Genomic DNA, 13817 nt, shown 5'->3' with positions numbered 1-13817 from the left:
TTGAATCAGCTGTGTTGGTAGAGAGAAACAACAAAAGCCTGCCGGATACCGGACCCCCAGGAATGGAGTGAGAGTGAGTGATTGTGGTTTATGCATGGATATACAGTATATTCAAAATACACTCTGTCCTACACGGCACCTCATGAAATCATTTCTGTTCTGAAAGGTAGCACAAGACAGTCATTCTGACAAAGTTTTAGTGTAAACTTCTCAAAAATAAGATTTTTTCTAATGTTACTATGAGTATCCACAGAAATTTCTTTTATGTCCCTTGATTTATTGCTGTCATGACAACTGATCTTTCCACTACATCCTGAAAGTGTTGGATAAATTTGCTTTTACCCACATTTAACTGCAGAAACGTGAAAACGTGAAAAAAAAACATGTTGGGTGAACACAGGACACAAAAGGCTCAAATATTGGACAGTGACGTTTTCCATGCAAGCAGGATGTCCTCATTTTGAGAACGTGAAACGCTGTCAGATGAGTCAGTCGTTGACAGGGTTTTTTTTACAGCTTGCTGTTTGCGCCACAGAGGAGGGTCATGCACTGTCTGACAAACGAGGACTCTCAGCTGCTGTAGCCTGTAGACACAACATGCCAGCTCCGATCGTTTCAAGTGAGCTGAAAATGAAAAGCTACGAAGGCTGGCTATCACTTTAGACCATTGCATCAGATTATTTACACGCTAAAAGAATTTAAATGGGAGTTTTTTTCTGTAAAAAGAATTAATCAGTGAGTTGTAAACTAGCAGTTGGGACAGATTGTACCAAAGTTACGAGGAACACAACTAATTGTTTCATGTGCGACCACTGTGATGGCGTCCTACCTGCGCATGCAGTCGAGGGCCTGCGTGAAGACCTGTGGTGCCATGCCGTGCTCATGCTGCAGGATCAGGCACTGCTCCAGTGTGACTGACATGGCCGTGCGGTCTTTGGCGCTTTTGCAGCTGGTGAAACGGACGCCGTTCAGCCGCCGGCAGATCTAAGATGGCAAGGAAGAGAGACGGCGTTTTATATTTAACCTGAGATTCCTCAATTAAAAGATGTTACCGGCATATTTAGATTATAATCTTTACAGCACAGCGGACCAAACTTCACCTCGGCAGCCTGCCAAAGGATGTCCACGTTCTTATTCTTCCTGGCGTTGACGTTCTGACCCAGAAACCTCAGAAGTTCAGGGAGACAAGTCTGCGAACGAGACCTCGGGAGGCCTGAAGGTAAGTGGAGCAAAACTCTCGCCATTAGATCAGCTGATACGCAGAGTTAAGCATCAACGTGGCAAAAAAACCTGTAAAAGTATCAACTTTGGGTGGATGTGACTGATTTATGAATGCAATAGTGGCCAGCGAAGGTGCAAAGAGAAAATCCTCATATCAGAAATTACAAGCTTGTTGGTTGTTTAAAAGGGAAACAATGTCCGAAAAAATAAAATAAAATCAAGTTTAGATGGCGTTAAATGCTAAAATTATCGTCTTTTTCCTTTAGTATTAGCTTGTCTCAACTTAACTCACCTCGGCTCGGTTTGTAGGGTTTTCCACTCGGCTTTTGTACCCGTTTACCGGTACTTTTATTGTAACTCTTCAGCCCAGGTTCTAAGCGAGCTGAGTCGGGCTGTATGTGACGTCACCGGACTGCATGCTGCTATTGGTCAGGGGCGCGACCAATCGGGCCAATCAGAGGTCAGTGAGTCATATCGCTGGTAGAGCGACTCCAACTCGCAAGTTGTTTACATTACGTGACGTGCAATGGCGCAACAAAAGTCTGTTCTGTGGTCCGACACTGAGGTGGAGACATTTCTCTGCTTGGTTGCTGAGGAAACGATACAGAGGGAACTAGATGGAGCGACACAAAATGAAAAAAATCTATCAAGAGCTTTCCGACTCGATGGGTACGGCTAGCAACAGAGTTTTCATTAGTGTCAAGAGAAGCTGAAGAAGCTCTAAAGTGACTATCGGCAAGTCAAGGACCACAATGGTGGGACTGGATCAAACAGACGGAAGTGGTTCAAACTAATGGATACGATTTATGGTCAGCAACCGGCGAGCTGCAGACCAAGTAGCAGATTGCCTCTCGGTCCTGTGTTGTTATAGAGCTTGTCGTGCACAACACTGACATCACAGCGATTTCACACAAACCCCGCCCACTTTAGACCTGGTACTAAACTGTAATGGAAAAGAAACAAGCTGACTAAGACCAAGCTGAGACGAGTTGAGACGAGCTGATACTAATGGAAAAGAGGCATTAGTGTTTGGATCTTCCTAAACTCTTCTTACAAGCCTACTGGTGGCAGCGCGTTGCTGTTTATACTCACAGTCTTCAGGCAGGACTTCTTTAAACTGCTCATAGTAGGAGTTCAGCCTGGACAGACTCTCCACGTTAATGATCTCTTGCAGGGAGGTGTCTCCAAACCTAAAAAATACCCCAACATACACACAGAAGAGTTTCCACCTTTCCCAACATCTCTGCGGCTAAATCACGTGTAACCTGCTCTTCGTTTCGCTCACTTCTCCGCCAGCGTCTGCTGCTCATTGATGCCCACGTTGAAGTGCACCGGTTGGACCCGCAGCAGCATGCCGCTCTGGATCTCCCGTGGCAGCGCATCGAACATGGTGCCTGGCAGCGGGATGCGCACGTTAAATCCGTCCCTGTTTCCTGTAATGATGGGCAGCATGTCGGGGGCGGAGCTTCCTGTTGCCTGGGTGACCTTTGTCACAAGTCAAAACAGGAAACAGCTTAAATGTTTACTTTTGTTCATTTTATGACGATCTATCCATATTTAGCTGGTCTAAATGACATTTCTACCTTAAAAGTGACGTTACGCAGGTCCATGATGCCGATGCTCATGTCCTCCAACATGGCGAGCTCCTCTCCTACACATAGAGGTAGACTTTAGTGTCTGACAGTGGAAGTAAGACCAGAAGAGGCTCGCCGTGTCCGTACCGTAGGTGCTGAGCAGAGACTCAAACTGAGCCAGCAGGCCGATAGTGTAGAGCTGCCGCAGGAAGCCGTTGTCACGGAGACAGTTCCTCAGTTTGATGATGAAGCCACAGATGAGAGCGGTGAGCTGTCGGACACACACATCAGCATAAAGTCCGGGTTAGTTTCTGATCTCCATGTTAAACATCTTAAAACCTTTAAGAAGTAATAATGTAATAAATTACACTTTATCTAACAACAGATGTTTGTAATCTGACACCATAAACTTGTTTTAGCTTGATATAAAACATTGACCATTAGACATGTGAGTCACTTTAGGATGAACATATGCTTTTATTTTTAGACAATAGGGCTTCGCTGCTCATCATGTTATGTAAGTAACTGGATGCTGCTGGTGTGTTTGCATCCATGCGTGGAGGAAATCAGTGTGTGTGAGAGCACTGAGAGAGTTTCACAGCATAATGAATCGTTTATGCAACTTGCTGAGAGTATAAACAATGAAATTCTGATTCAGACAAACTTCAGGCTGCTGCTGGAAATCAGTTCACGTGGTGTAAACCCAGATGTACGGTGTTGACAGAATGCCAAGGAGGAAAGACATCAGCAATAGTCTGAGAGAAGAAACTATTGCTGTTCATTAATCTGAGAAGGGTTATAAGATCTTTTCCAAACTACGTGGAATCCATCATTCTATCGTGAGAAAGATTATTTAAGACAGCTGCCAGTCTTCCCAGGAGTGGACGTCCCAATAAGTCCAGTCCAAGATAAGACGGTGTAACGCTCACAGGAGCTGCTGAAACCCTTAAAGGGGTGCTATGATGGTATTTGGAGTTTTCTGAGCTTTCTACAGTGTTACAGTGTTGAATCCTCATCAGACATGTGAACGGCACTGTTTTTTATCACCTAAACGCATGTTTGAGTTTGAGTTCCAGCACTCTCTCCATTCGGTTTCCATGGCGACGAAAAACGCGTCGTTCTAGAGAGTTTTTTCTACTTGGAAATCTTTGTGACGTCCCGGGGGATAAGGTTCGGTGATTGGTTACCTTCTACTGGTTAACAAGGGCATGTACAAATACATCAGGCGGGTGGAAAACGTGGGATAAAGTTATTTCCAACGATGGCTGGTGAGTTTACCAAAGAGAGACATCCTGCTGCATTCGTTGCTGTGGGTTGCTGTTTTCCACTTCGTTTTCAGGGTCTGATTCAGGTTCCAACATGTAGGGCTGTATGCTATGTGTTGACATTGTACTTTGTTTTTTTATTGAGTTCATATGAGCCTAATCCTTCTGTTTATGAGACGTTACAATGACGGCGAAAGCAGGTGCGGTGCGCGCTCTCGATGTAGTGCAGTGGCGGGAGGCGGGGCTTAATGCGGAAGAGTCTCAATCCACTCGTTTTGCCCACAGGCTGATCTGACAGCCTACGGAGAGGGTCGGTCTGAAGTAAATAAAGAGATTTGTGACAATAACTCGATCAATCCCAGCCCTTCTGGTCTCAGAAATAAAAATAAATTAGCCTGAAATGCACATAATAGTTCCACTTTAAGCTACATCTAAGACTCTCCAGGGCTCAGTTAACATGTTAAATATAGAAGTTCATGTCAGTAGAGTCACAAAAAGACTGAAAGGCTTGTTTGGAAAGAGAATTCCTCTTGTCTGTAAAAAGCACAAAGTAGTGCAGCTGAAGCTTGCAAAGACTTGAGGAACATTGGGCCTCATTCACCAATATCTTTTAGTTTTAAGCTGCAAAACTGTTTGCAGTCTTCATCCTAGATTTGTGTATGTGAATGTCTTCATAACTTATAAACATATGCCTGTGTGTGAAGTCATTCAGCATCAGGTGAGTAAGTTTTACAAGTACCTAAAGTGCCTGTAACTGCACGTACACAAGAACAAACAGGACAATTCAAAGTAATGGTACATTTAGAGACAGATACAAAACCTGCCATTAATATGCAGTTATTTAGCTCAGGACATATTTGATTAATCGCGATTTACAATTTTAATCAACTGACAGATCTAATTTTTTAGCAAATGATTTGGTTTTTTGTTTTTTTTTTGCTAAGAACAAATCTACACTTACAGAATAATAAAAATCTCATAATTTGACGGGGCAACGATATTCCTTTGAGTGACTAATTGATTAACTAACTAACCGTTCCAGTTTTAAGCTTTGTTTAAAATAATACTTCTCATCATTAACTCAATGCTTCTCTTAGGCTACGTTCACACTACAGGCCGAAGTGACTTAAATCCGATGTTTTTGTCCCTATGCGACCTGTAACCGATCTTTTCTTAACAGTCTGAACGACACAGATCTGATATTTTCTAATGCGATCCAGGCCGCTTGGATATGTGGTCCTAAATCCGATATGTATCTGATCTTTTGCCATGCGACTTCAGTCTGAACGGTCAGGTCGCATTAATCCGACCAACGCGCCATTGACACGCGACAAACGTCATTATTCTGCGTCTGTTGTTTCTGAACTCTTTATCGGTAAATGCGCTGACATCACTCTCCCACCAACCCTGACTGCGACTCCGTACCCAAACGTTTCTCTCTACAGTTGTTGCTGCCACAGCTCTGCAAAAGTCCTTGACCAAAACTTTCACATTCCTCCTCCGTAAACGTCTCCTTAAAACGAACCCATTCACAACGTTGTTGCTACGTTTAGACAAAACTTTTAACTTTTTGTTTTTTTTAACTTTTACGTTTGGACAAATATTTTAAAATAGCAAATGCTCTGCTGCCATCCATATCTACTTCCACAAACACAAAGACGTCACACGCACGCTCCCTGCACGCCGCCGTGTCTTCTACGCACATGAGGTCCATACAGGAGATCACATACAAGTCACGTTTGATCGGAAATGTGAAAGGACTTTCACAAAAACACCTGATATGAGCAGCGCGCCCTGCAGTCTGAACGTAGCCTTAGAAAACATTTCCCCGCTTTAGTTTCCTGAATGGGAAGGAGATTATCTGACTCACAGCTGTGGAGTAAGTGAGAGTATCTGATTCAAGTACTTTCCAAAAGAACAACAGTGAGAGGCTCTATATTTACTGAAGAAAGTGTTGCCGTCTGTAGGTGTGTGAAATTCCTGATGCCCTTCAGCATGTTGGGTAGTTGTATAAATGAAGACATTTGCACTTGTTTACAATATTTACAGATTCATGACCTCTACTGTGACACATTGGCTAATGGATGCTTTTATATAAATGTGTGTGGTGTTTACTGACCGTCTGACAGAAGACCACATCGCGGCGGTACTGCAGCGAAACGTCCATGGATATTGTCGGGGCGCTGTCCTGCATCAGAAGGAACACCATGGACTTTTTGGCCTTATCACTCATCATGGCGACACACTCTGTCAGCGTGGTTAGGAGGGGGTACAACGCCTCGCTCCACTCGCCTAGGAAAAGTGCAAGTGCAGAGAAATAAATGCATCCCAGCTCTGATAAAGGCACGTTAAGGACAAAATACTGCAAGTGGGAGTGGTTTAACACGTTTAACTTGACTTTTTACAACAGAAACAGAGAGCGGATGAAACAGAGACGCGACACGAAAAGCAGAAGCGCTGCAGATGTTTGTAAATCATTAAAAAGGAAACAAGACCAGACCGTTCCTGAAGGAGAAACCAGAACAGAATCACAACAAACTAACTCGATCAGACAAGTAAAACATTAACAGTCACGTCTTTGCTTTTAAAAATTATAAACAAATTTATATTTAAAGCAGCAAATTGTTAAGGCAATGACAGAAAAGTTTAATAAATATAGAATCATTTTGTTCTGGAAGAGTCTAAAATGAACAGGAAAATTGGTGAAAGGAAAGGGTGTCACGCCTGGGTAAAAAAGAACCATCCACCAAACTCTTAAACTTGTTCCATACTCCACGAGACACAAGAACTGAGTTCTTGTTCTCGAGGCTGCAAGAACAAGAAAAAACATCTTGTTCGTCAGGTCCATACATACTCCAGGAGAAGCACGTCTGCAGCGGGGAGGGATCACTGCGATGTCTGCTTTTATGTGCGCACCCGGTTGCTACCTCCTGTTACCTTCCCCGGCGTCTTTTTGCTCAAAATAACTTAAAAGGTTACGGACGGATTCTTATAAATATTTCAAGAGTTGTTGCAAATGTAAAAATGAAAAACTGAATAAATTCTGGTGGTGATCTGGATCACCGTTTGGATCCAGGAATGTTTTAAAAGGATTCTTTAACATTGTGCTTGGCGGAGGTTTCCGCTCTCTGAGTGCTTTTTCTAGTTTCATATTTAACGAGCAACTTCGGGCGGGTCGTGCACGCGGCTGGGTCAGAGTGTTTTATTGCCACATGTAAAAATGTTCGTACTTTCTCACCACCTCGATCAGCTGTTTTATCAAAACAATCCGTTTTGCCGGCAACAGTAAACACACAGAAGCAGCGACTCCGCTTCATGCTTTCTCTGTGTTAACCACGCCCACCTCACATGTCCGACCAATCACACGATACTACTCGCAGCCCCGCAAGAAAAAAAGTTCCAGCCCGGTGTGTCAAGAACTGTCTTCAAACACGTCCGCGAGAACAAAATGACGTCATTTTCTTCTCGAAAGCCTCGAGAACAAGAAAAAAGTTCCCGCTTCTCGTTGAGTATGTAACAGGCTTTAGTCTTTCCATGCAGGTTATGGTCTCGGCTCGGTAAAAATCAAACTCAAATAGTCAAAAATAATTGCAAATATGTTTTTTTTTCTTAATAAAAGATCACAAAGAAGCTTGGCTTTTTACCATCTGCCTATAAGTATATTGTGAATGAGTTCCAGCTTAGGAAAATGTTAGTAAATAAAGTGGTGTGTGTCTGTGGCCTCTGTTGTACGTGATAATCTAACTGCATGTGAAACATCTGTGCCACCGTGATCAACACAACCACATGGACTCAGAAATATCTTTAGAAAATATCTTTGGTTTAACACGGCTGTGTCCCGAAATGGAACCTGAAACTGGATTACACCAAGAGGAAGACATAAATTTGTGTGAAAACTACATTTATTTCCAAGTAAAAAAAGATTTAAAAAAGAGCATCCAGGATGTTGTCAAGTCTGAGATGACTTCATCTATATGACATTAGCAGTGGTGCAGAACTGCAGAACAGAAACATGTGTTAGCATAAAGCCTACATTTTTTTTTTTACAGGAAGCACGCACCATTACAGGAATAATATCCTACAACTGCATCTATTTTTTATTTATTAATTCATATTTCTGAAGTTGGTGACTCAAGACGATGATGAATCTAGTAAATAAATGAATTATAAGTTGATGTCTGATTGTACTTTAGAAAGGCTTCTACAATTAGTAAGAAATTGGGGTAATAAGTTTAATGTCTAAGTGAAAAAGGCTCAGTGAGCTTTACAAACAGCATACAAAGTAAACTGAAAGGTGTGATACTGTACATGTATCTTGTTTATTAAGATTTAATAAGGCTTAACCCCGGAGAGGAGCATGGGCAGGGTGGCAGCTCTTACCTGGGTAAGCCTCCTCAGCACCCGGGCTTCCATCTGGAAGAGGGGACGGAGGTTTGACATGCATGATTAGCAGGCGCTGTAAGCCGCAGAGGGCAGCAGAGACACACACATAAAACACTGCAGACCAGAGTCAAATATCTATTCAGCTCTTCAATCCAATAAGGGAAAAATGAAAACAACTTATATTTTTTTTAAAGTTTTTCTTTCCAAATCAGACCATCTAAAGTCCAACAGATCACATTTTTTATCATATCAGCTGTTTATTAACTAGTAATTCTTGTAATACATTCCCACTAACTCAGCTGAAGAGGCAACTCTCACAGCAGCTGCTTTCACGTCCAATAATTACTAAACAGATTAACTGCTTATATCAATAAGACTTGTTTCTACTAAGTGCAATAATATCATTTTAACACCAGTCTTAATGTCAAAGTTTCCATCCACAGTAGCTGAATTGGGCCCTGATTAATTACTAATAAGACACTACAACTTTGATGTAGGTTAAAACTTTACTGTTAAAACAATATAAAAAATACTCCTACAACACAAATTATCTTTATCTGAAAGTAATCCTTCTTTCCAGTACACAGAGAAAGGACATTACTGAGCATATGCTGAGTATTTGTAATTGAAAGAAAATGAGGGGTTTACAAATAGCTTGTCATTATAATTGCTCCCATTCTTCACAAAATCATGTTTGCTTTTATTTTGAAGGCTTGAGTTTGGATAGATATGCGACTCCGGCCCACAACATGTCTGGTAAGAACAACATTTCAGATACGAATACTGACTCAGAGGCCGGTGGCAACACTGGACAAAGACAAAGATAAAACATGAAACACTGAACATTTAACGCTTTTCTAGAACAAACAGAAACACCTGCAGTGAAACCGTTGAACTTGTAGACGAGGAGGGGAAGAAACTGAACAGGTTTGAAGAGAGAAGCAGGAAAGAAAGAAATAAAATGAACGTACAGGTTTCCTGTTCAGGGCAGGGAGGATGTGCAGAGGTGATGGCAGGTGGAGAGGGACAGGATGGAGATAGTGCTTCAGATGATGATGATGATGGTGGTAATGATAGTGATTCCTCCGTCATAGTTCCTGGGTTGACCCAGAAAGCTCTTCTCTTCCCGTCATCTTTCACAGCCGCATACATAAAAGTAGTTTCAATGAACTTTGCTTAACTCGTTTACTGCATCAACTGTTTATTCCATGACAAGTGAACTTAATTAAACAGTAAAAGCAAGAAAGAGCAGAAGTGAGATTTTCACCTTTCTTACTGCTGCCGCCCTGCTGGTCACTCGGGGTACTGTCCTGACTGCCGGCGCTGGGTCTCCTCTCTTTCCGAAGCAGCTTGTCCACGCGCTCGATGATGCACTCCAGAGATTTATCCACATTTAACCAGACTTTCTCCTAAGAGGAGACAGATGTGCTTCATTTTCTGTTCTTACTGTTGTGGATTTTATAAATATATTAGAGTCTAAAGTAAAGATTTGATCGATAAAATAATAATGATGAGGAATCACTAAATAAATTATAGAAAAGGAAAAGCTAAAAGCCAAAGGCGAGAGATGAATCATATCAACTGTGAAGATATATGTACTTTGTTATATAACATCAGGCTGCTCGAGGACACAGATGCTAAACACTGATGGCTTATAATGACTAATAATGAACATGAACACTAATGACAGCATTTGTCTTTCATAATTTGTGCCTCAAAGGCAACTAAGTCATGTTAAATGTCAGCATTCCTAAACAATATTTACATCATGTGATAAATAATAATAAAGTCTTTCCCACTGTGCTAACAGGGTTGATTTATTCTGTTTTGACAGCAGGATTTGAGTCTTAATTATTATTATTATTATTATGATAAAATGGTAGAAACAAGATGCGCCATTTAGTTTTACCCATTTGTAACATTAGTTTAATTTACATAATCTTCATCACACTCTGAATTATGGCGTCACTCTGTTGTTTCCCTGCTAAACTTTCCGTTCTGATAAAGCCTATAGTCAGCGGTAACCCTTAGTAAACCATTTTGCTGTCCTGACCTATTGGTGGCCCTTCTTTTCTGTCCTCTTCACCTTAAATCTGTCAAGGCAGATGGTCTGCCTTCTTGCTTCTGGTTGGTTGCGTACAAGAAACTAAAATATGACTGGAGATTATTGATACGGAGTTGAGGAATTTGGGTACAATTTTTAAGAGAAGAGGTGGTAAAAGAGTTTTTACTGTTGCCTTTAGGTAGCAGTAATGCAGCCAAAAGCATAACAAATTGTTATGTAGTCCCTTTGTTCTTTTATTCAGCTTTAAAACACAGACCCCACACCTTTTAGACCAAACTGACTCATTTTCTGTATGAATTTAGCTGACTTATGTACATTTTATCTATTTATTTGGTAAAAACCTAAAGGATAGTTTATTTCCATATTCTTATAACTGGTTCTATTGAATTGATGAACTATTAAGCTCATGATTCTGTTGACAGATCTACAAGCCTCTAAAGGTTTCTTTATGATCAGCAAAGCCCGACAGAGGACAGAAAAATGTTGCCTGTTCTGACGAGTCTCCACTTTAACTCCACATTCAGACGGTCGGGTCAGAGTTTGGTGGAAACGGTGTGAAAGCAGGGATCCATCCTGCCTTGTATAAATAGTTCTGGTGGTGTAATGGTGTGGGGGATATTTTTGGCCCACTTTAGTACCAACGTTACATGTTTTAAACACCCTTATGATCACTGCCTAGCTTCGTCTGATGGCTACTTCCAGCAGCCACAAAGCTCCAATCATCTCCACCAACGTACCCACTCCTCTTCGTGCCAGTCGACATGCAGAGAAGACCGGCTGTTACGAACGCTCCACTTGGCAAGCAGCGTGTCCTGGTCGTTCCGAAGGACTACTTGTTCGGACTCGGCGGAAGGAGACGCTTTGGAGGCAATGTACTCTGGGCGTGCTGCATTCAAGGCCTGAATGGCTGAAGCCAGCAGCTTGCAGTCACACACGGTCACCAGCTGGCGAGTCTGACCAGACAATAGTTTGATTTAACGTATGATGAGAACATAAAGATAAAATAACTTCCAAACACAAATGTCTTTTACTACCTTATCAGCCAGAATAGCGAGCGTCCTCTCCAGCCCACTGGCTGATCGGTCTTTGGCAGCTCGGGAAAGCCTCTCAGAGTAGTAGCTGACCTGAGTCTTGAGAGTGTTGATGTGGGCGATGATTTCTTTGGCTCGGATGATGTCCTGCGGTATGTAGACGATGGACTGTGAGCTGGACAGGGCGCTGCTGCAGGAAGCAAAGATAAATCGCTTTTATCAGCGCATACGCCGATGACACTCTTTTCTACATTGAAGACTTGGCAGGTCTGAACGGAGAAATGTTTTCTACCTTGTTTGTTAAAGACATACAGACAGAAAATGTGCATGCACATGCCTCCTTTTCAGCGTGTTTCTGTATCAGGAAAAGCAACATGAACCTCATTTCAGTAAAGATTTGTTTGGAAAGACCATTTGATTCACACATTTACAGTCTTTTTTATTAAAACAATGAGTGCTCACAAGACAGAAGCTGTGACTGAATATCTAAACAAAGTTTAATATTAATAAAGTGACTGGGTTGTAGGGCTGGGTATCGTCACTCATTTCCTAAAATGATTTGATTTAAAAAAAAGAAAAAAAAAAGAAAAAAAGTAGTTTCGATATCATTTACAAAAATTTATGTTAAACTAGGGCTTGGCAATATATCGAATATACGCGAGATATCGTGGCTAGTCCCCTGTGGGATATAGAAAATGTCTATATTCGTCATATTCGAGGAGCCTGTTGTCATGCAGTTGTTTTTAGCTGTGGGCGGGGTTTCCTCCCTCCTCCTCGACTCTCTGCACCGCTTTGCACAGAGTTAAAGCAAGCGCACCTAGTTACGTACATAACATGAGCTACGTGCTACATCATGAAAGGCAGCGTGTTGCTGCTTTTCTAGCAGAGAACTCCAGTAGCAGTAGCAGCGCGAGTTACAAAAAATGGAGGAAGAATTTGTTCCAAAGAAAAGTAGTACAGGATCCATCATCTGGCGGTGGTTTGGATCCCAGAGAGAGGAAGTTGACAAAACAACTGTCATATGCAAAGTATGTCGCAAAAGTGTTGCCGCAAAAGGTCGTAGTACCACAAATTTAAAATGACATGTTTCTGCCACTGCTTTAACTGTTCAATAAATACGGTTTTGACCACTTTGCTTCGTTACAATTTCATCCTTTTGGCATGAATGTTTAAAATCAGCATATCTTAATGCAGTATGAACAATTATGTTTTAATGTTGACACAAAATCATCTTACTGATGTGATCGTATGCACCAAAGCATTAATTCAAGGCTAAGGTAAATATCGAGATATATATCGTGCATCGTGACATTCCATAAAAATATCGGGATATTACTGAAAGGTCATATCGCCCAGCCCTATGTTAAACACCAACTTTATCTTCAATTTTCAAGAAATTCTCAGCTAATTATTTCTAGAAAACACTTACATGACCATCAAAATCAGGTAAATAGGAGTTATCAGATTACTGTAATATGATAAAATGCAGCGACATGCACTTCTGGAATCCAATTTTTAAATGATCGTTGTCTACGTTTATGAGTCCATTATTTAGGATTTATTTCGGAGTACATCGGTATTTAGTGATGTCCTCACCTGTTATTTTAAAATAATTTGGGATGTGTCCAAATGTTCACACTATTCCCTAAATAGTGGCCTTTATAGTGGTCACACCACTGCGACATCAAAGACGAGGAGAAATAGTCCGCTTTATGTCCAAATCGCCAACAGAATGACTGCACTTTATAGTCTAGTGAAGGCTTGGAGAATAGTACGGACTTTTGGGAACTGCCATGGTGCTTGTTGAATGTGGTGGAGACAGTCTTAGCGTTAGCTGCTAATATGAGAGGTAAAAAGCTATTTACAGGTAAATGTAATTCAATGTTGAATGAGACAATCCTAATTTGGCATTATTTTATCAGAATTGCAAAAAAACAATACTGGATTACTTAAATTTGAATCTATATGAAATAATTTTTTTTTAACCCAGCTCTACTGTGTTGTTGGTGAATTATGCATAATGATTTGTGGTGTCACCAGAAGTGAGATGCAAACATTCAAATGAAAACAGGCAAAAAGCAGTGCAGCAACTCACCATCCTTCCTCATATATGCTGATCAAAAAAGTAACAAAAACAAAATTAAGAAGAAGCCACAGAACTCAACAGCAGGATTAATGCAAGAGTTTAAGAAACAATATGTTCATTTAATGTAAAAATCAAAGGCGGTCAAAACTTTGCCTGTTTAAAATATCAGAAATAATACAGGCTGAATGTGAA

At 41.2% G+C, this 13817-nt stretch overlaps 1 protein-coding gene across 3 annotated transcripts in view; it reads right to left on the bottom strand.

The window, feature by feature from the left end:
* Nucleotides 1–13817, bottom strand: part of LOC306774044 (inositol polyphosphate-4-phosphatase type I A-like) — a 58520-nt gene that overhangs the window by 13258 nt on the left and 31445 nt on the right. The window contains exons 13-25 of one of the 3 annotated variants that reach the window (XM_079264019.1): nt 13635–13652; nt 11543–11729; nt 11246–11461; nt 9711–9852; nt 9415–9576; nt 8441–8473; nt 6180–6352; nt 2943–3066; nt 2805–2872; nt 2507–2706; nt 2314–2411; nt 1101–1213; nt 830–984 (exon numbers count right to left, since the gene is read on the bottom strand). In XM_079264019.1, coding sequence (XP_079120145.1) covers nt 830–984; nt 1101–1213; nt 2314–2411; nt 2507–2706; nt 2805–2872; nt 2943–3066; nt 6180–6352; nt 8441–8473; nt 9415–9576; nt 9711–9852; nt 11246–11461; nt 11543–11729; nt 13635–13652 — 1689 coding nt within the window. The remainder of the gene's footprint in view (nt 1–829; nt 985–1100; nt 1214–2313; nt 2412–2506; nt 2707–2804; nt 2873–2942; nt 3067–6179; nt 6353–8440; nt 8474–9414; nt 9577–9710; nt 9853–11245; nt 11462–11542; nt 11730–13634; nt 13653–13817) is intronic. The other 2 variants (XM_079264020.1, XM_079264021.1) reach the window with 2 other exon arrangements.

Source organism: Telmatherina bonti (assembly GCF_933228915.1).
Source record: "Telmatherina bonti genome assembly, chromosome: 24".
NCBI lineage: Eukaryota > Metazoa > Chordata > Actinopteri > Atheriniformes > Telmatherinidae > Telmatherina > Telmatherina bonti.
The sequence above is the reverse complement of the archived record's forward strand: the minus strand, read 5'-3'. Positions and strand labels throughout refer to the sequence as shown.